The 23,301-nt window shown below is 40.5% G+C and overlaps 1 protein-coding gene and 1 non-coding gene across 8 annotated transcripts in view; one reads left to right on the forward strand and one right to left on the reverse strand.

The window, feature by feature from the left end:
- The window catches only part of NUP98 (nucleoporin 98 and 96 precursor), a 114,346-nt gene that overhangs the window by 19,574 nt on the left and 71,471 nt on the right, over positions 1 to 23,301 (reverse strand). For all 7 annotated transcript variants that reach the window (XM_078340341.1, XM_009007507.5, XM_078340340.1 and 4 more), the window contains 8 exons: positions 16,851 to 17,033; positions 15,618 to 15,774; positions 13,158 to 13,587; positions 9,878 to 10,107; positions 8,469 to 8,735; positions 4,570 to 4,727; positions 1,699 to 1,842; positions 24 to 166 (listed from right to left, as the gene is read on the reverse strand). In XM_078340341.1, coding sequence (XP_078196467.1) covers positions 24 to 166; positions 1,699 to 1,842; positions 4,570 to 4,727; positions 8,469 to 8,735; positions 9,878 to 10,107; positions 13,158 to 13,587; positions 15,618 to 15,774; positions 16,851 to 17,033 — 1,712 coding nt within the window. The remainder of the gene's footprint in view (positions 1 to 23; positions 167 to 1,698; positions 1,843 to 4,569; positions 4,728 to 8,468; positions 8,736 to 9,877; positions 10,108 to 13,157; positions 13,588 to 15,617; positions 15,775 to 16,850; positions 17,034 to 23,301) is intronic.
- Positions 712 to 817, forward strand: LOC118146036 (small nucleolar RNA U13). The gene has a single exon (XR_004731505.1). It is a non-coding gene; the product is annotated as a small nucleolar RNA U13 (small nucleolar RNA).

Consider the following 23,301-nt stretch of genomic DNA (forward strand, 5'->3'; position numbering starts at 1 on the left):
TATAATGCCTAGCTCTGGTTTACCTGTCACTGTAGAGTTTTAGAAGGTGAAAGCAGACATCTCGAAGTGGTGTCTGCGAGTTTTGCTCCTCCTCTATCACAGAGCCAGAACCCTCCAGATACGAAGGAAGTGGGGAGCAGGCATATCTGTCACTGTCAGAGGTGTTCTGAAGGAAGAATTTGTTAAAACAATACATTAGCTCCTAATCAATTTTACTAAATGCCATCATGTTTCTTTTGTTTTTGAGATGGAGTCTTGCTCTGTCACCCAGGCTGGAGTGCAGTGGTGCAATCTGGGCTCACTGCAACCTATGCCTTCCAGGTTCAGGCAATTCTCCTGCCTCAGCCTCCCCAGTAGCAGGAATTATAGCTGTGCACCACCACACCCAGCTAATTTTTTTGTATTTTTAGTAGAGGCAGTGTTTTGCCATGTTGCCCAGGCTAGTCTGAAACTCCTGACCTCAGGTGATCCACCTGCCTTGGCCTCCCAAAGTGCTGTGATTATAGGTGTGAATGACTGTACCCAGCCTAGATGCCATCATGTTTCAAATACTTACACTTGTATTAAGAATAAATAGACAGCCATGTGCAGTGGCTTGAGCCTATAATCCTAGCACTTTGGAAGTGGGAAGACTACTTGAGCCAAGTAGTTCAAGACCTGCCAGGGCAACATAGCAAGACCTCATCTCTACAAATAAAAAAATAAAATTAGATTTCTTTTTAGTTCATAAGCACAATGATTGCGTGTTCATGCATGCTTGTGTGAGATGTGATACCCTCGAACCTTGTGAAGACATTGGCACATTACCAGTCTGACATAAAAAGATAAATAAATAAGGAAAAAAAAAAGCTAGGCATGGTGTTATGCACCTGTGGGCCCAGCTACTCAGGAGACTGAGGCAGGAGGGTCACCTGAGCCCAAGAGGACGGGGCTGCAGTGAGCTGGAATCGCCTCACTGAACTCAAGTTTGGGTGACAGAGCGAGACCCAGTCTCAATTAAAGAAAAAAAAAAGTGATTACACAACCCAAAGGATCTATCAGGGATTTTAAAATGTTTTTGTTCAATTATGTATTTCATCTATCTTCAATGGACTGGTAAAGATTTAAAGTAGCCATCACTAAACCCCCATACTTATCTTGCCACAATTCTTAACATACTCAAGTTTTTTTAGTGTTCTCTTACTCCTGACAAATAATTCCGAGAGAACAAAATGAAAGACAAGTATAAAATATGAAAAGTAAGATAATTCAAGAATTGATGGCATTAAAAGTAACAATACTTGAACTTCAAAACTGACAAGGAGTATAAAATATTCTATTTAGAGGCAAATTTCAGAACTAAGTTGGAAAATAAACCAAAGCTAAGGTCAGGCTGTATAAAAGGGAATTCCCAAAGAAATAAGACAGCATTAGAAATGAAGAAGAACCCTCTGATTTACAGTCAACTGTGGAAACTCATGATATTAAATAAAATAAAAACAGACACTTGGAGAGTAGCCTTGTCCAGAGGAAGGAGTAAAGGACAGTTTCCCATGAGATTTCCTGGCTCCATTTCAATTTTACAATACTGTTCAAAAAAAAAAAGGGCAGATATTTATTAAATAGAATTTGATAAGGTTTTTTTTCTGCTGCAGAATTTCCCTGACAAAAACGTAACATCCAACAAGATTCTTGCTTGACTCTACTGGCCACATATACCTGAAATGCTTCTTCATACATGTTGAGAGCCCTAGAAATGGAGGCTGTTGGTGGAAGCAAATACCAAAGATGGATAGCCAGGGAGCGTTTCCAATCCAACTGAGAGCACACGTTGATTTGCTTCTGTTCTGAGAGCTGCCACACCTGTAGGAGACAAAATTATCACTGTGGCTATATTCTACCTTGTTATTCAAGTAATATTTTAAATGACTGGGATGCCGGCGTTAATGAATCAGATATAAAATATACAAATATAATAACATCTCACAGCAAGTGAGAGGGTATATTGATTATTTACTTATTTTTATGGAACAACTGATCGATTGAGACAGAGTTGCACTATGTGACCCAGGCTGGTCTTGAACTCCTGGTTTCAAGCAATCCTCCCTCCTCAGCCTCCCAAAACATTGGGATTACAGGAATCAGCCACTGAGCGTGGTTCCAGGATTTAAACAAATAAACAATCAGTACTCAAATGAGATGAGAGCCACTGAGAGCAGAGAGGAGGTCTTCTCACTGTTTATGATTGCCAATGTATAAAACTTTAAAGTGAGCATAAATTCTGACCAGCTACATTTTTATTTCTGAAACTTTAATTTATAATACTTTAAAATGATAATCAAGAAGAGGTAGGTAGTGTTAAGAGAAATGGCTTAAAATAATTAAAACCCAACAGCCATAAAATGGAACAGAAGTGGCTATAAAAAAGAATAATGCTGGCCGGGCACTGTGGCTCACACCTGCAATCCCAGCCCTTTAGGAGGCTGAGGTGGGCGGATCACCTGAGGTCAGGAGTTCCAGACCAGCCTGGTCAACATGGTGAAACACCATTTCTACTAAAAATACAAAAAAAGGCCGGGTTCAGTGGATCACGCCTATAATCCCAGCACTTTAGGAGGCCAAAGCAGGTGGATCACCTGAGTTCGTGACTTTGAGATCAGCCTGACCAGCATGGAGAAAGGCTGCCTCTATTAAAAATACAAAAAATTAGCCAGGTATGGTGGCACATGCCTGTAATCCCAGCAACTAAGGAGGCTAAGGTAGGAGAATTGCTTGAATCTGAAAGGCGGAGGTTGCGGTGAGCTGAGATCACACCATTGCACTCCAGCCTGGGCAACAAGAGTAAAACTTTAAAAAAAATAAAAATTAAAAAAAAATTTTTAAAAATTGGCTGGATGTGGTGGGGCAGGCACCTATAATCCTAGCTACTTGCTTGGCTGAGGCAGAAAAATCACTTGAACCTGGGAGAGGGAGGTTGCAGTGAGCCAAGACTGCACCACTGCACTCCTGCCTGGGCAACAAGAGGGGAAACTCCATCTCAATAATAATAATAATGCTTCATGACATGGAAAATATTCATATACAATAGGTTTTTAAAAAAAGATACAGGGCTGGTGTGGTGGTTCATGCCTGTAATCTCAAAACTTTGAGAGAACCAGGTAGGAGGATCCCTTGAGGCTAGGAGCTCCAGACCAGCCAAGACAGCATAGTGAAACCCTATCACTATAAATTATTTATTTAAAAAAAAAAAAAAACAACTATTTTTTTTTTTTTTTTGAGACAGAGTTTCACTGTTGTCACCCAGCTGGAGTGCAATGGCACTATCTCGGCTCACCGCAACCTCCGCCTCCTGGGTTCAGGCAATTCTCCTGCCTCAGCCTCCTGAGTAGCTGGGATTACAGGCACGCGCTACTATGCCCAGCTAATTTTTTGTATTTTTAGTAGAGACGGGGTTTCACCATGTTGACCAGGGTGGTCTCGATCTCTTGACCTTGTGATCCACCCGCCTTGGCCTCCCAAAGTGCTGGGATTATAGGCTTGAGCCACTGCGCCCGGCCAAAAAAAAACAAAAACTTTTTTTTGAGATGGGAGTCTCATTCTGTCACCCAGGCAGGAGTGCAGTGGAGTGATCTCGGCTCACTGTATCTTCCACCTCCTGGGTTCAAGCAATTCTCCTGCCTCAGCCTCCTAAGTAGCTAGGACTACAGGTTCACACCACCATGCCTGGCTAATTTTTTATTTTATCTTATTTTGTTTTTAGTAGAGATGAGGTTTCACCATGTTAGCCAGGATGGTCTTGATCTCCTGACCTCATGATCCACCCACCTCGGCCTCTCAAAGTGCTGAATTATAGGCGTGAGCCACCATGCATGGCCTATATATATATATTTTTTTTCAAGAGACAGGGTCTTGCTATGTTGCCCAGGTTGGAGTGCAGTGGCTATTCACAGGCGCGATCCCACTACTGATCAGCACGGGAGTTTTGACCTGCTCGATTTTGACCTGGGCCAGTTCACCCCTCCTTAGGCAACCTGGTGGTTCCCCGCTCCCAGGAGGTCACCATATTGATGTCGAACTTAGTGCGGACACCAGATCGACATAGCGCACTATGGCCTAGAACTCCTGGGTTCAAGTGATCCTCCCACCTCAGCCTCCTGAGTAGCTGGGACTATAGGCATGCGCCACCGCACCTGGCTAAATTCTTTTTAAAATGGAAAAAATCATGGGGCCAAAATTGCCTACTGCACTCCTGCCTAGTCAACCTAGCCATACCATCTCAAAAAAATTAATTAAATAAAATAGACTCTTTCTGGAAAGGTAAGTTATTTACATTGTTTACTGCTATATGATATGGGATATGATACATTTTAAACATTTTAATTTCTATATAACTAGCTTTTTAAAACAGTGTGCATGTCTGTCTTTATAATTTGAAAATATTTCCACCAAAAATTAAAAACAAATTGGCAAATGTGTAACGCATTTTGTGTAATTGTGCACAATTTACAAAGATCACTCCCTACCTAAACCTCAAACCAGCTTCAATTTATGAAAACACTGATATAAGAGTATGGTAAAAATGGAAGATACCGGTTTTCCAGCCAACAGAGCAAAGATGCGCAGTCTCTCATCCTGGATGAAGCAGTCTGCTTGGAGCTGATGCCAATCCACCAACTGCATGGTGAGCAGCTCCCGGATGGACTGGCTACCCACAAACTGAGATAAAAGAAGAGCAAGACGATGATCACCTATAAGAGAAATACAAGTTTTTTTGGTTATTACTAAGGGTTTACGAACTTGGTCAAATACTTAGGGGCATTATTTTTATTTCTTCTAGCCTTCAGGAGGGAGGACTTAACACTGGTGACTGCTTTCTGCAGTAGTACTAAAATATCGATCAAAACGTATTTTCTGCTTGGATAGAAATTTGCAGTCAGGCGCTGTGGCGCACGCCTGTAATCCTAGCACCTTGGGAGACCTAGGTGGGCAGAGTACAAGGTCAGAAGTTCGAGATTATCCTGGCCAATATGATGAAACCGTCTCTACTAAAAGTACAAAAATTAGCTGGGCGTATCGGCACAAGCCTTGTAGTCTCAGCTGTTCTGGAGGCAGAGGCAGAAGAATCACTTGAACCCAGGAGGCAGAGGTTGCAGTGAGCCAAGATCATGCCACTGCACTCCAGCTTGGGTGACAGAGCAAGACTGTATTTCAAAAAAAACTTTGCAAAGTAGTTTAAGCTAAATTAAATATAGACTGAATAGCATATAGAGATCAATAACAGACTACCACTACTTCTCTGTGGAAGAAAAGAGCACGGTGTGGTGTCTCACTTGAGGCCAGGAGTTCAGGATCAGCCTGACCAATATGGTAAAACCTCATCTCTACTAAAAATACAAAATTAGCCAGACATGGTGGCGCATGCCTGTAATCCCAGCTACTGGGAAGGCTGAGGCAGGAGAAGTGCTTGAATCCATGAAGCGGAGGTTGCTGTGAGCTGAGACCACACCATTGCACTCCAGCCTGGGCAAGAGCGAGACTGTCTCAAAAAAAAAGGACAAATGGAGGAAAATGTTGGACACAGTAGGTCGCACCAGTAATCCCAGCACATTGAGAGGCCAAGGCGGGCAGAACACTTGGGGTCAGGAGTTTGAGACTAGCCTGGCCAACGTGGTGAAATGCTGTCTCTACGAAAAATACAAAAATTGGCTGGGCACGGAGGATTATGCCTGTAATCCCAGCACTTCAGGAGGCTAAGGCAGGTGGATCACAAGGTCAGGAGTTCCAGACCAGCCTGGCCAAGATGGTGAAACCCCCGTCTCTACTAAAAATACAAAAATTAGCCAGGCACTTGTAATCCCAGCTCCTCAGGAGGCTGAGGCAAGAGAATTGCTTGAACCCGGGAGGTGAAGGTTTCAGTGAGCTCAGATTGTACCACTGCACAGTCTCAAAAAAACAAATAAATAAAAAAACAAACAAAAATTAGCCCGGAGTGGTGGTACATGCCTGGAGTCCTGGCTACTTGGGAGGCTGAGACATGAGAATCACTTGAACCCAGAAGGCAGAAGCTGTAGTGAGCAGAGACTGCGCCATTGCACTCCAGTCTCGATGACAGAACAAGACTCCATCTCAAAAAAAAAAAAAAAAAAAAAAAAGGACAGAGGTGGTGGCTCACGTCTGTAATCCAGGACTTTGGGAGGCTGAGGCAGGCAGATCACCTGAGGTCAGGAGTTCAAGACCAGCCTGGCCAACATGACAAAACAACACCTCTACTAAAAATACAAAAATTAGCCGGGTGTGGCAGCGCATACCTGTAATCCCAGCTACTTGGGAGGCTGAGGCAGGAGAATCGCTTGAACCTGGGAGGCGAAGGTTGTAGTGAGCCGAGATTATGCCACTGCACTCCAGCCTGGGGGACAGAGCAAGACTCCGTCTCGAAAAAGAAAAAAAAAAAAAAAGAAAGAAAAAGTGGGAGTAGTAAAGCAAAAGCTTTTAGTAACCTAAAAGGCAGTACCCTACCAAAGCGTTAGCCTTGGAGTCAGAAGAAAAAGGACAGAAGTGGAGTTTATGAATGAATAGACCTACGAATCTGACTTCTGGCACACCTTAAGAGACTCTCCCACTACATGTTGGTGTCTTGCTGAGCATAACCTTTTTTTAATGATTCATAATCATTATGAGTTCATACAAGTTCAATCCCAAACATAAACTCTCACTGTACAAATATAAAAAGACCATAAAGGGTACCAGGCTGAGGCTGGTGGTTCATGCCACTAATCTCAGTATTTTTGGGAGGCTGAAAAAGGAGGGCTGCTTGAGGCCAAGCGTTTGAGACCGGCCTGGCCAACATAGACACCCTATCTCCATTTAAAAAATAAAAAAAGATAGTACCAGGCTAAATGTGTAATGATAGTGGAATGCAACAGGCCCTTTATATATATCTTACTGATTCTACCTTTTCCTGTGATTTGTTCCTTATAATCTCAAAAGTAGCCAAACCCTTCATTCAAAATAAATCCGGTTGATGGCTCCAATTAGTTGGCTTTGGATAAATTAGGTTCCAACAATCAAGGATTGACCAAGGATCTAATCATATTAAATTAAGCTGAACTATGATATCCTGTAGTTTAATCAAGATTTATGGCCAAGCACAGTGGCTCACGCCTGTAATCCCAGCATTTGGGAGGCCAAGGTGGGTGGACCACTGGAAGTCAGGAGTTTGAGACCAACCTGGTCAACATGGTGAAACACTGTCTCTACTAAAAATACAAAAAAAATTAGCTGGGCATGGCGGTAGGTGCCTGTAATCCCAGCTACTCGGGAGGCTGAGGCAAGAGAATCACTTGAACCAAGGAGGTGGAGGCTGCACTCAGCTGAAATTGTTGCACTGTACTTCAACACCCTGGGTGACAGACTCTGTCCAAAAAAAGAAAAATTTATATCTAGGCAGTCATTAAGCACTTGCTGAATTGCCCCATTAGTGAAAAGAAACTTTAAAAAGTAAATATATGCATACAAACTCCTTTTAAAAAGCCAGTGAATATCTCAACTCAGAAATTCAATTTCTAAATATTTACTTGGATGAAGTGAATTGATATAGATTTTGTAGCAATTCAGAGTATTGCTTATAGTTTAAAAAAAGTCTGAATGTGAAGGAATAAATTTGTTAATATGGGCCATTTATACACAAAAGAATGCTAAGAAGCATTTGATAATTATCTGTATTATAGGGCATTTGTTATGTGCCACATGAAAAGAACAGAATACATAGCAGGATATCATCTTTGAAAAGTTTACATGTATATGTCACACTGTGCACAAATTTGTATATAATACAGAGTAAAGAGCTAAGTACAAATTGCACATTAAAATGCTTGCAGTGGGTAGTAGTCACAGGATTTGGGTGATTTTGACTTATACCTTATTTATGTTTTCTAGTTTTATTACAAATGTAATATAACATAAAATTTAAATTTTAATAAACAATGTTTAAGGTCTTAAAAAGAGAATCAGAAGACGTAGTTTGGCTGGGTGCGTTGGTTCGTGCCTGTAATTCCTGCACTTTGGGAGGCAGAGGCAGATGAACCACCTGAGGTCAGGAGTTTGAGACCAGCCTGACCAACATGGTGAAATCCCGTCTCTACTAAAATACAAAAATTAGCCAGGCATGGTAGCGGGCGCCTGTAATCTCAGCTACTCAGGGGGCTGAGGCAGGAGAATTGCTTGAACCCGGGAGAACGAGGCTGCAGTGGGCCAAGATCATAGCACTGCATTCCGGCCTGGGCAACAAGAGCAAAACTCTGTCTCCAAAAAAAAAAAAAAAAGTAATGGTTCCTACTCTACAGGAACCAGCAATCTTCCTGGGAAGTCCACAATTAACACTCACAGGCTAGAAGCCGAAGAGAAATCCACAATTAGGGAGGAGGGATAGAAGGCATTCATTCAGTAGGAAGGGGAAAGGGGTGCAGAGAAAGACCATATTCTTTCCCTACCTGACTGCTGGGCCAGAGAGCAGGCTTCACTGATCCTTTTGCCTGTGAGGTAGCTGAATACAGCCTCCACAGGGCTGTTTTTTTGGGTTAAGGAGACTTCCTCTTCAATTTGCGGTGTGGCAGTATGGGATAGCCAGCGGGAGAAAGCTCTTCGCCGCTCTAGAATTTGAATGTATTTATTGGGTTCATCTAGCTGGCTGTCAAGCTCCTTCAGGTGGCCCCATAATGCTTCACATAATGTCCATGTCAGGCTCCAGTGCTTCACAACTAAGGCAGGAACAGAAAAACTGTTATGAGACAAAGTCTTACAACAGCTTCACAGAAGGCATCTTTCTAATTGTGATGTTAAAAATACATAAATTAACAGACATCTCAAACAACCACTCAAGTCAATTACCCTCAATCTGTCTCTACCTCACTCAGCTTTGTCTTACAATTTCCTGAAGTACATGGTATTCATAAATGCCTGCTCACACATGTATGTGGTACTTATATAACAAATGTAACTGTTTTTCTTTTTAATTTAAAGATGGGGTTTCACCATGATGGCCAGGCTGGTCTTGAACTCCTGACCTCAGGTGATCCACCCACCTCAGCCTTCCAAAGTGCTAGGATTACAGGTGTGAGCCACCGTGCCTGGCCAACAAATGTAACTGTTAAACAGGTTCCCCAAGCCTAATTATGACTAATGTCATCTCAGATGATATCTAATTTGATAAAATTCTGTCTACAAAATTCAATCTAAAAAAGTACTTTATCATTTAAGCCACTTACAAGTATGTATTGGTAAAATAACTTACACATTTGAAAAGATGATGAGATGGTTAAGTAAATACAAAGAACTGAATGAACATAAATCCCAAAATGTGTGGCATAAGACATTCTAAAACAACCCATTTTTCAATAAAGGTGATTTGCTAAACACTGTTTGAAATACTAACAAATTAGAAAATCCCTTTATCAAAGTATTAATTCAGAAAAACATGGTCACAATAGAGAAAGGTAACAGAGAAGCAAGGAAGAAGAATTACAACAAAGTTGTTGAGAAGATCAATAGTACTTGAGCTGGACATGGAAGAATGGATAGGATTTAGAAAAGCAAGAAGGAATGCATCTCTCTCCCTATGTTTTCTGGGTTGGGTAAGAAATGCAATTTTATAAATCCAAAGATTTGACTGGCTACAATTTTTTGTTGAAGAATTTGTACATTAACGGGTACAAGAACAAAGTGACAAGAACATAGTGACAATTTTTTCTTGCTTGGGAATCTGCTTAAACTCAACCTCAGAAAATGACAAGCACAGGCATTCACCTACTAGATTGGTGTCAGGAAATTCACCCCCCCGGTGAACATCCAGTAACACCCCATGACTGAGACATCAAAGATTAGAAACATAGTTCATACTCACTTTGTGCTTCGGGTAAGTCTCCTGATGCTTCTTTAACCCAATCTGCATAGTCATGAATGACAGCAACTCCCGGATTGGGGACAATGAGAGGACACAGTTCATCCACATGGACAGTGCTGTGTTTTAATTTGAGCTCCAGAGGTGTCTGGTATAATTTCATGTCTTCATCTGGCTTCCTTTGTCGCAAACTGAGTTTTTCTAAGTGAACTTTGAATGGGGACTCAGTTAGGCTACAAGAGCAAATGAGGAACAGAATAGAAAAGGAACATAAAACAGAAGCTAGGATTTCACTTCAACCAAACCAGTCTCCTTTTATGATTACAAACAGAATGCAAAACATTCCACTGTGCTTTGAAAGAAATTTTGCTTCTTAAACTATACCAAATTTATCTGCTATATACTGGAAATAAAAATTATCTGACCAATGCATTCAGAACACAAAAGTTTCTTAGGCCAGGTTATAACAAGCAAGAGAATCAGGTTATAACAGAATGAGAACTGGCTAAAACTCAAGTGCCACAAGTTATTGTGGGATGTCTGTTTCGCAAATTATACTTGGATATCAAAACTCACGAGGCTAAGCTTACAGATACTAAGGAACTGACTCTAAATTACAATGAGCAGCTAAGCTGGCCTTGATCCAAAAATTTTTTTTTTTGAGATGGAGTCTACTCTGTCGCCCAGGCTGGAATGCAGTGGCATGGTCTCAGCTCACTGCTACCTCTGCCTCCTGGGTTCAAGTGATTCTCCTGCCTCAGCCTCCCAAGTAGCTGGGATTACAGGCATGCACCACCATGCCCGGCTAATTTTTGTAATTTTAGCAGAAATGGGGTTTCACCATGTTGGCGAGGCTGGTCTCAAACTCCTGACCTCAAGTGATCCGCCTGCCTTGGGCTTCCAAAGTGCTGGGATTACAGGCATGAGTCACCGCACCTGGCCCCTTGATCCAATTTTTAAGATTGATATTAATAACCTTCAAAATTCACAAGGTAATACTTAACCTAGAATTAATAGCTAAATTTAGTATCACTATTCTTAGTTGTGAGGTTCAAGAGACATTGTTTTTCATTTTTTCAAAGTCATTTTAAAAAGGAAGGATAGGCTGGGCAGGGTGGCTCACTCCTATAATCCCAGCAAGTTAGGAGGCCAAGGCTGGAGAATCACTTGAGCTCAAGACAACATGGTGAAAAGCCCATCCCTACAAAAAATTGGCCAAGCATGGTGTGTACCTGTAGTCCCAGCTACTTAGGGGGCTGAGATAGGAAGACCACTCAAGCCCAGGAGGTGGAGGCCTGTGCCACTGTATACCAGTCTGGATGACAAAGTGAGACAGGGCTTAAAAATATGTAATTGGCCAGGCGTGGTGGCTCACGCCTATAATCCCAGCACTTTGGGAGGCCGAGGCAGGTGGATCATGAGGTCAAGAGCTCGAGACCATCCTGGTCAACAAGGCGAAACACCATCTCTACTAAAAATACAAAAATTAGCTGGGCATGGTGGTGCGCACCTGTAATCCCAGCTACTCGAGAGGCTGAGGGAGAATTGCTTGAACCCAGGACGCGGAGGTTGCGGTGAGCTGAGATCGTGCCATTGCACTCCAGCTGGGGGAACAAGAGTGAAACTCCGTCTCAAAAAAAAAAAATACGTAATTAAGGTCAGACGAGGTGGCTCACGCCTGTAATCCCAGCACTTTGGGAGGCTGAGGCAGGGGAATCACCTGAGGTCGGGAGTTTGAGACCAGCCTGACCAGCAAGAAGAAACTGTGTCTCTACTAAAAACACAAAATTAGCCGGGTGTGGTGGTGCATGCCTGTAACCCCAGTTGCTCGGGAGGCTGAGGCAGGAGAGTCACTTTAACCTGGGGGGCTGAGGTTGCAGTGAGCCGAGATCGTGACATCGCACTCCAGCTTGGGCAACAAGCATGAAACTGTCTCAAAAAAATAAAATAAAAAATAAATAAATTAATATGAAGGATAATAGGTAATCATCTTCATTTAATGTGTAGTGAAGATGACACAATTTGTTATAATTATAAAAAATATAAAATGTTACATATTTTACAAAGGACACTGAATACATACTGCCTGATAGCTACCAAAAAAATTTATACAGTATTGTAAAGCATATATATTTATTATACATATAAAGTGTAGGCAGTACTATATCCACATATATGTACTTGTTAATAGTGGAGATGGTATAGAATGTAACTATGTATGAATAGTTGTAACTATATATGAATAGACTATAACATATAAACATATTTAAAGAACATCCAAATACTTACATATGGATTCTCCACAGTTCAACTACTTTATGAAAAGACAGAGGAAATGTTGAGAATATCATTTATATGTGAAGAAATCACAAATAGTGAAGCAATAAATTTTCTGGGCGCGGTGGCTCAAGCCTGTAATCCCAGCACTATGGGAGGCCGAGGCAGGTGGATCACGAGGTCAAGAGATTGAGACCATCCTGGTCAATATGGTGAAACCCTCTCTCTACTAAAAAATACAAAAAATTAGCTGGGCATGGTGGCACATGCCTGTAGTCCCAGCTACTCAGGAGGCTGAGGCAGGAGAATTGCCTGAACCCAGGAGGCGGAGGCTGCGGTGAGCCGAGATCGCGCCATTGCACTCCAGCCTGGATAACAAGAGCAAAACTCTGTCTCAAAAAAAAAAGCTAATTCAATAAAAAGGCTGAAAAGCAAAGGAATGTTGCAACATTAGCCTTGGGTCCCTTACTTTTCCAACCAAAGTTAAGCCATTAGGTATATATTATATACTCTTCATAATTCCATGATACAAACAGTCATCTTATTAATCATTTGTTTATCATTACACAAATATCTTCTATTTAAAATTGGGCCAGGTGCAGTGGCTCCCACCTGTAATCCCAGCATTTTGGGAGGCAGAGGTGGGTAGATCACCTGAGGTCAGGAGTTCAAGGCTAGCTTGGCCAATATGGCAAAACTCCATCTCTACTAAAAATACAAAAATGAGCTGGGTGTGGTTGCACACGTCTATAATCCCAGCTAATCAGGAGGCTAAGGCAGGGGAAGAGCTTGAACCTGGGAGGCAGAGGTGGCAGTGAGCTGAGATCATGCCCACTGCATCTCAGCCTGGGCGACAGAGCGAGACTCTGTCTCAAAACACATGCACGCACACACGCAGAATATATCTAGAAAGATCACAAAGCAGGGCCCTAACCTCCTGATAATGAATAGTTTCTTTCACCTATCATGTTGCCTTTCTCCAAAAACATCAAGAAATGTGACTCACGATTTAACAGCTACTGGATTGGGCAGGAATCCATACTCCATAGAATCAGCAATCTGATGATTTTCTAGTTCATGAGAGCCATTCAGCTGCTCTCCACTGTTAGCAAGAGTCCAGTTGGGGCCCCAACCAACACGAAATGAGCGTCCCATGAATAGGGCCATGTCCATCAAGAGTTTTCCCTTGCCATAGGTGACAGACTTTTCAAGAGGGACTAGGCCTAGTTGCCTACGTGTACCCACTGTTTTCAATGGAACCTCAGGGGCTGGGCTGGGCATTGTGAACACAGAAGCCAGGGGTGGAAGGACAGACCAAGAGGATGTAGATGGGATATTAATTAAAGATGCTGTTCTGGGAGTACGACATTCTTGCACAGAGGCACTTGGTGAAAGAAAAGCTCCACTTGTAAATTTTGATTGTAGTAACCCACCAACTGAAATGAAGAGAGAATAAGAGGGGAAAAGACTATTATAAAACACAAGCTATTGTTTCTTGAACAATTACAAAAATCAGTAAGGCTGAAATCATTCAATGTTTTATCAAACTACTTATATCAGACGTGGATGATGACCAGAAGCAGGCTAAGTCAGATTTTGCAGAAATTACTCTCTGAACTAGAAAATCAGGTCAAGAATTCTAATGATGATAACAACAATGATAAAAGCAACAACATTATTACCATGATTTAAAAAATGATCTAGCATGTATATGCAGCTGACTCAGTATGAGTCATTTGTGTATGTTATTTCATTTCATTCTACAAAAACTTTTAAATGATTAGCATTATTATCATTCTCCAATGTTTATGTGAGAAAACTGAGTGATTTGTCCAAATCCACAAAGCTACTAAGTGACAGGACTAGGAGATAAGCCCAGGTAAGTCTGGCACCACTGCTGATACCCTTGTCAGAACCCTAAAGGTAACCATTTCTCAGGACACATAAAAGTAAGATCAAAACTCAAATTCCTGTTCTACTCTAAACAATGCTACAGTCAATGAAATCAAAATACACTAGGTATCTTAAAATTGCACATGTGACTTTCTAAAAAAGTTATTTAAGAAAATTTTTTTTAACATTAAAATTTTTAATCTAGCTAGCTAGCTATTATAGGGATGGAGTCTAGCTATGTTGCCCAGGCTGCTCTCCAACTCCTAGCCTCAAGCCATCCTCCTTTCTCAGCCTCCTAAAGTGCTAGGATTATAGGCATGAGCCACTGTGCCCAGCTTAAGGTCAGTTCTTATTACTAGTGCCTGTTGCCCAATTTTATAAGGCTTTTATCTAAAGCATGGAGTTAAGAGTTATTAAAGTATGAGATTTTCATGCAGTATCCATTATGGAAAAGGTTATTAAGAATGTTTAATTGATACTTTATTGGTTAAAATATATTTTTTCTTTTTTTCCTCTACACCAAAGGGAAATTTAAAATATTTTTAAAGAGCAAAGTTGATAATAAGGGAATTCAAAAGAATTGAAAAATAAATATTTAGTTTTTAAGGCAGTATGAACAAATGTCTCTCTGCCACCTTCTCTGGCTTTCAAAATATTTGAAACTACATCTGCTTAAGTTCTTTGCTGATAATAAAACTTCCAATTTCATGTGAGTTAACAAGCCCACTAGAAAAGAGAAAACTTTAAAATCAAATATGTAATCATTTCCCTAGGAATTTTAAAAGGTTTAGAGAAAAGCAGAAATGTGATGTGCTCTGTGCATTATGAGAAACAATACTTCTCCCTAGAAGACAAGGCAGTGTTATAGCAATAGGACTGCACCAAAAAAGTACAATGCAGGACAACTTGCTGAACTCTCTAAGTAACACATAAAAATTAGGAAGTCAGAGCTTACTATCTAATCTACATTCATAAGCAAATAAAAATATCAACCTAAACAAAGCACAAATGCTTTTTTTCTCCATACACTTTTGCATCTGCACAAAGAGTGGTAATTATAGTTCTTAAAAACTGGCCCCTCCTGCCAGGTGCAGTGACGCATACCTGTAATCTCAGCACTTTGGGAGGCTGAGGCAGGATGATCACTTGAGGCCAGAAGTTCAAGACCAGCCTGGGCAAGATAGCAAGATCCATCTCTACAAACATTTAAAAAAATAGTTAGTTGACAGTGGTGGTATATGCCTGCACTCCTAGCTACTTAGGAGGCTGAGACAGGAGAACTGCTGGAGCCCAAGAGTTCAAGGCTGTGGTGGGCTCGATTGCATAACTGCGCTCTAGTCTATGCAACAGAACAAAACTCTGTCTAAAAACAAAAACAAAAAAACTGGCTACTCTTAATGAATACTTATGAGTAAAATTTCTCTTAGCATCCTTATGTCACAGGTCTAGTTGCTTGGCAGATATTTGCTAGAAAAGTCCACTTGGGTTAGAAGACGAAGGTGAAAAGCAGAACTTGGCAGGACTTGATGACTCCATATAGCTTTCTTATAAAATAGCATATTTTATACTGTACCTAGTGAACGAGTTTTCGATGAGTGGGATGCTGAAATGGGGAGTCTGGGAGAACAAATTTCTTGAGAAGTATCTGCTTTGGAAGGAAGGCGACTGAAGCGTTGATCCAGTGCCATATCTATATCTTCTTCCTCAGTAAGCAATGATGCTTTCATGATCTAAAAAGGCAATATCTACAGAATAAATGTGCTTCCCAGAATGAAAAGGCCACACCAAAAAAAAAAAAAAATGCAGTTTACAACAACCAAAAATATATCTCCTCCTTAAGGCTGTATACAGAGCTAGTATATCTGTGTGACGGATGGACCTCATTACGCTGTATGTGCTTGAAAGGCAGAAGTCATATAATACTCCTCTTCTTTGTATAGTCTTGCCAGAACCTGGCACACAGGAGTTGCTATGTTTGCTGATAAAATAATTTTAAAGTCAAACAAAAATGAGGTTAAACACATAACATGCCAAAAGGCACTGGGATAAACGGAAGTAAAGACATAGCTTAAAAAAACCTGTGCTACCAGGTTTTAAAATTTTTTAATTTTGTGGCACACTTAAAAGTACCCTGTGATATAGACAAAGTAATATTTTATAGAGAAAAATCAGTACCCACTTAGTATAGATGTTAAATGACTTGCCTGAAGTTACAAAGTAATAAAGTTACAAAATTGGGATTGGGGCTGGAAGCAGTGGCTCATGCCTGTAATCCCAGCACGTTGGGAGGCTGAGGCAGGCAGATCCCCTGAGGTCAGGAGTTGAAGACCACACTGGCCAACATGGTGAAACCCCCATCTCTACTCAAAATACAAAAAAGAAAAAAAAAAAAATTAGCCAGGTGTGGTGGCACATGCCTGTAATATCAGCTACTCTGGAGGTTGGGGCAGGAGAACTGCCTGAACCAGGGAGGTGGAGGTTGCAGTGAGCTGAGATCGCACCATTGCAGTCCAGCCTAGGCGACAGAGCAAAACTCCATCTCAAAAACAAAAACAAAACTGGGATTGGAATTAGGTCTCTGGATTCTAATGCAGTTAAAACCAGAAGCTCTATTAGTTCTCAATATAGCCTTCTCTCCTTGAATAAGAAAATGAGGCCCAGACATTGGCCAAATTCTTGTATTTTTTACTCCATTACAGTGAGTACTCAATGGTCTTAACAACCAAGAAAGAGACTTGATCCCAGGCAATAGAGATAAAACATTAGTTTGGTTTTCTGTCGTAAAAAAGATGGTTTAGGACTTCACCTGTAAGACATGTGGATTAATTCCCAGTGAAGATGCAATATGTGTTGAGGCAGATACAGGTTCCTGATCCTCAGGCATGCTCTCTTCTAACATGGTATCCAAAACTGGCTCCTGGGTGATATCTACCATGTCACTGTCCAGTTCCACAACCCTCCCTAACTGCTCCACCTCTGGACTCTGGCTCTGTAGACAGCAGAAAGATCAGGAAAGCAGCATTAAATTACACCAAACAGACACAAAGATTCTAAATCAGATTTACTTTATTCAGAATATGATATAGCAATTACTGGATTTAGCCCATTATATGATGAAGTAAGGTAGCAGATTTCCTAGAGTGATTTAAAAATCATTTACCCCAAGATAATCCTTATAAAAGTACTTGGATCTAAATATGGACTCATGGAATCATCCCATTCTAATATGATAACCTGGTGTCTGGGACCTAAGCCAGCACCCATAGTGAACAAAAGGTCTTCAGAGTCAAAGATTATGCTTTACTTGATCTAGCTAGCAACTACATTTCCTGGTTTACACAGTGTCACTGTTTCTCCTGATACTGTCTTATAGCCAGAAGACACTGGAAAAAGAGAAAAAAGGTACAGATATAAAAATTTTCAGTAACTTTGCTTTTTCTTAAAAACATTTAGAAATAAATTTCTAGTCAACACAATCTTGGGTCTAGAATTTAACTTTCAGGTTATTGAATCCTAAGGTTAGGTGGGCTCTACTTGTGCAGTACCATGTAAGATATAAGGACTACCCACTCTTCCAAAAACCAAAGTAATAATATTAGGAACAGTTTTAATCTGAGAAGAATCCCTTTACGTTTAAAAATGTCGAGTTATATTTACATTTATTAAGCAGTTTTTTGGTTTTTTTTTTCAGACAGAGTTTTGCTCTGGTCGCCCAGGGAGTGCAATGGCACAATCTCGGCTCACTGCAACCTCCTTCTCCACACCACGCCTGGCTAATTTTTGTGTATTTAGTGGAGATGAAGTTTCACCATGTTGTCCAGGCTGGTCTCAAACTCCTGACCTCAGGTGATCCACCCACCTCGGCCTCCAAGTGTTGGGATTACAGGCATGAGCCACAGCGCCCAGCCTATTAAGCAGTTTTAAAGACAACTATGACTAACACTGTATGATTTAAAAGGGTAAACACTCACAAAGCTGAAACATATTGTAAGTCAATCATTAATGTATAAATTCAATTACCTATGTACTAAAATGTTAGCAAACAACTAAGCCAATTTCTAAAATATTTTCAAACCAAAAAAACCTCTAGGCTGGACGTGGTGGTTCATGCCTGTAACCCTAGCACTTTGGGAGGTCCATATGGGACCAGCTTGGCCAATATGGTGAAAATCCATCTCTACTAAAAATACAAAAATTAGCCGGGTGTCATGGCACGCGCCTGTACTCCCAGCTAATTGGGAGGCAGAGGCAGAAGAATCGCTTGAACCCAGGAGGTGGAGGCTGCAGTCAGCAGAGATCACGCCACTGCACTACAGCCTGAGCAGAAGAGAGACTCCATCTCATAAAATAAATAAATAATTTCTTTTCTTTTCTGAGACGAAATTTCACTCGTTACCCAGGCTGGAGTACAATGGCGTGATCTCGGCTCACCGCAACCTCTGCCTCCTGGGTTCAGGCAATTCTCCTGCCTCAGCCTCCTGACTAGCTGGGATTACAGGCACGTGCCACCATGCCCAGCTAATTTTTTGTATTTTTAGTAGAGATGGGGTTTCACCATTTTGACCAGGATGCTCTTGATCTCTTGACCTCGTGATCCACACGCCTTGGCCTCCCAAAGTGCTGGGATTACAGGCTTGAGCCACCACGCACAGCCAATAAATAAATTTTAAGAACTGTGGAAAACACTCCTACTTCATAAGTTCCCTACTATGTTAACTTTTCATCAAATAATTCATCTTAAAGAAAAGGCCTGTTATTTCCCATTGCCTGTCAATCTGGTCAGTATGACATCCTGTTAGGTTCCCAAAATATCCCATTTATATCTACTTTATACTGTGTATCCTAAGTTACTATAATTTCTTGAAAAAAAAAAAATATATATATATATATGTATATTTGGCTCAACAGACTGTAAAGGCTTGGCAAAATGATTTATGGCTTACTGTTTTCTGTATATAGTACATCATTAAGTTCAACATTTACTGAACATTCACTTAGTTATTTCTATTACCTAATGCAGTGCTTGGCACATGGTAGAGAAAGCAGTAAACTATAAAAAGATAAAAAGGAGTGAGAGTGAGTGGGAGGAAAGAAAAAATGGGGAGGGCAAGAGTGGTTCCAATTTACTATACTACTCAACAAAGTAATACTGCTAATACCAAGAGATGCTTACCTTGAACACTTTCAGACAAAATGAGAGGATTTCATCAAATAACTAGATTAGAGATCTAAGGGACTCATCATATGTTTATGAAGAATGCTAAATGTAAGTTTTTATTTACTCTACTCATATAAACAGACTTCAAAGCTACAAGATAGCAACTAAGTGGTCAAAGGGAAAGGGAATTACTATGAAACTATGGTTAAGTGGCTAGAACACCATATATATAAATTTTGTTAAAGTATAAGTAATCGCAATAAACTCCCCAAAGCTGTCTGTGTACTTATTTTCCTGGATACCTTGGCAGATCAGGTATCCTTTTAAAGCCAGTCTTGGAAAGAAAAGTATAATTTTAAAAAAAAGATGGCTCAGAAGTAATTGAGCAAAGGGAAGAGAAAACCTGTCTATGGAAAAGAAAGGCTTGTATAAGCAGCAGCAGGCAACTAAGACACCATTTTAACTCTCCCTTTCCTACAATATAATCCCTTGAAAACAGGATCATATTTGTTTCTAAATGACAGCACAACCTCTTATGAATACTAATTACACAGATTATATCTGTAAAATGATTGTCTAAATATATGGAAGGTGAGGTTTCACAACTGAAACCTTCAATAACCTGAGATATCTCAAAAGACTATTCCTCATAATAGGACTATCAATACCTAAAGATACAGCATCGCTTAATTCAGTAGGAAAAGTGAGATATATCAAGACACCCTTATTCAACAGAGTGAATAGCAAGTCCAAGGTCAAACAGATATTTAAATAATTCACACGGTCTTCTCAGAAAAATAATTTGATTCAACGTAACTACTATTGTTGCCTGCCTGAAAAAGAACTAGTTTTCTAACTGTAAAGAATGTTTTAGGCTGGGCGTGGTGGCTTATGCTTATAATCCCAGCACTTTGGGAGGCAGAGGCAAATTAGCCTAGGAGTTCAAGACCAGCCTGGGCAACATACTGAGACCCTCCTCTCCACAAAAAATAAAAATAAAATATATTAAAAATATATGGATTCATTGGATCAATTTAGAGAGCTGCCATTTTATTTCAAATTAAAGTAAAATGAAATAAATTTTTCTTCTGAACGCTGATCCCTTCTATCCTTCAAAAAAGTTTTTAACTTATTTAGGCAGGGTGCTGTGGCTCCTTGGCCTGTAAGCCCAGCACTTTGGGAGGCCAAGGCAGGATACTCACTTGGCCAAGAATCTGAGACCAGCCTGGGCAACAGAGCAAGATCCTGTCTCTCTCTCTCTAAATAAATAAATAATAAATAAATAGAATTAGCTGGCATGATGGCATGCACCTGCAGTTTCAGCTACTTGGAAGGCTGAGGTGAGGATTGCTTGATCCCAAGAGTTCAATCAGCCTGAGGAACATAGGAAAACTTTGTCTCAGAAAAAAAGTAATTAAAAAAAAAAAATATGACTTATTTGAATGGATTCACTGAGTGAACAATGCTAAGTTTCTGAGCAGGCCAATTAGCCTGCCTTGATGTTACTGAACACAAGTTACTCTTCAGTTTTAAGGCTAAGGCAAAAACCTACATGTATCTCTACCTGACTGTCAAAAGCCTGAGATCTTTAAACAGTTTTGAAACCTGATTGCACATTTCAACCACACCTGGAGAGAAGCATTAGAATATAAATATGCCTGAGCCCCATGCCAAATCTGTGGAATCTAAGTCAAGCTTACCGGGGCATTGATGCAACCAGATGGAAATTGAATTCCAGACCAGGATTTTGAAACTAATGTTCTAACCACAGAACAAAATATTTCTGCAACTACCTTAATACATCTGTGTGACTAAGGTTTATCTGCCAGCATTTTCTCTAACCTAAAAGGTTTAGGAGAAAAGATCACATGAAAATTTAGTTACCTTTATGTTTCCTGGTTGCTTAGACTTGCCTTTTTTTTTTTTTTGTGACGAAGTTCTTACTCTGTCACCCAGGCTGGTGTACAGTGGCATGATCTCTGCTCATTGCAACCTCCACCTCCCAGGCTCAGGCAATTCTCCTGCCTCAGCCTCCTGAGTAGCTGGGATTAGAGGCATGCACCACCATGCCCAGCTAATTTTTGTATTTTTAGTAGAGATGGGGTTTCACCATGTTGGTCAGGCTGATCTCCAACTTCTAACCTCGTGATCCTCCTGCCTCAGCCTCCCAAAGTGCTGGGATTACGGGTGTGAGCTACTGCGCCTGGCCTTACTTGCTTTAAGAGCAAAAGCAAGGCTTAAGAACCAACTGAAAAGAAGGGGACTGAGGATATCATACAAAAGGTAATGGAACAAATGTGACCATTTAACAAAAAACTCACATCTTCCTAAATACCTAAAGAAACAGGCCTCTCTCCCCCAAGGAAAAAAGTTGAAGTTGTACAATCAACCTCTTTAAGGGGCCAGGTGACAGTATGCAGTCATCTTGACACAGAGGTAAGACTGCTGTCTGTTTCCAGTTTACTCAAATGGCTCAAGTAGTTTCCCTTTGCCAAGTAAAATGTAGGGTCTTTGGTGCTACTAACAAACCACTGGCATTTCCCATCCACCTCACTTGAGTCACTGGGCAATAAATATTAAAGAATTCTCTAGAGTCTCACATTTCTGTTCCAATATACCAAGCTCAAGGCCTTCAAAAATAATGCAAGTAAACAAAACCTAAGTCTAGACATCTAAATGCCTCTATCCATTTCTCTCATTTCTACTCTTCCCAACCAAAAGGTCAAAGATCATTTCCACTTCCTCAGTCAAAGCTACTTGCCCATTTTAGGCCAGGCACTGTGACTCACACCCTGAGTCACCAACACTTTGGTAGGCCAAGGTAAGAGGATCACCTGAGGCCAGGAGTTCGAGACCAGTATGGCCACCATGGCAAAACCCCATCTCTACTAAAAATACAAAAAATCAGATGAGTGGGGTGGTGCGCACTTGTAGTCCCAGCTGCTTGGGAGGCTGAGGAACAAGACTACTTGAATCTGGGAGGTGGAGACTGCAGTGAGCCAAGACTGCACCAGTGCATTCCAGCCTGGGCAACAGAGTGAGACTCTTTCTCAAGAAAAAAAAAAAGCTACTTGCTATCTCTTTGCTAGAACCTTCTTCTGAAATTTTTGGGTGCTCAATATTTCAAAGCATCTCACTAACACAAGTGTCAATATAGGAGCTTATAGTTATTTTTCTAGTATTTGTATTCTGCAATTAAAGAACATGGAAACTACTGATTGTCAATACTACACTTTCCTGTGTGTTCATAAATGAAGCTTTTCTTTTTCAGCTGGGCCAACTAGAAAGAGGTAACTTTAAGATCCTGCATATTACTTTGTTATAGAAAATAAGGCCATCTGACTCTTGTCCTAAGAAAATATATATATGTTTATGAGAAATATATGTATAGTATGTAAGATTATAAAAAATTAGCAAAGAAGGAGATGCTACAAAGCATATGACAGATAAAATGAATATGGATAACTGGAAAACCACATCTATTTATAGTAGTTCATTTTGTCAGTGGAGATTTCTTAGGGGTATTCTAACTGCTACAAAGATTAGAAACATAAAAGTCAATATATTTCCAGTTTCCCTCATTTATCATGCCCTCCCCCTCACCCTGTACGCGCAAACATGTACATACACACATTCTCCAGAAATGCCTCCTAGGAGATTATTTAATAAATCATAAAAACCACACATTTCAGCAGCCATAAGAATTATAGCATGGAAAATTCCAAAGGTCTAGCTTTCAGCAGCAGAGAGGTAGAGGATGCTTTACAAAGAAATCCCGTATCAACGATACAAATAATTGCAATAAACAATATAGGCCCTGATCTCCCCAAGCCAAATAATTCATTTACATTTCAAAACTGTCTATTTTCATAAAGATTATGTATTAAAATACAAATATCAAGGTTACCTGAAGTATAAGCAAACAACTTGAAAAAATGGAGATTAAAAAACCTTCCAGAAAGCTAATTTAACTTTTAAAAAACCATGGAGGTAAAGAAAAAGATTAAACTGCACATAGAATTTACTGTGCATGAACCCGCATGAGCAAATCTTAATCAATGAGCAGAGAATTCAGCAAGTCCAAATGAGAGAGAAGAAA

This window comes from Callithrix jacchus, chromosome 10 (genome assembly GCF_049354715.1).
Source record: "Callithrix jacchus isolate 240 chromosome 10, calJac240_pri, whole genome shotgun sequence".
NCBI classification, from domain to species: Eukaryota; Metazoa; Chordata; class Mammalia; order Primates; family Cebidae; genus Callithrix; species Callithrix jacchus.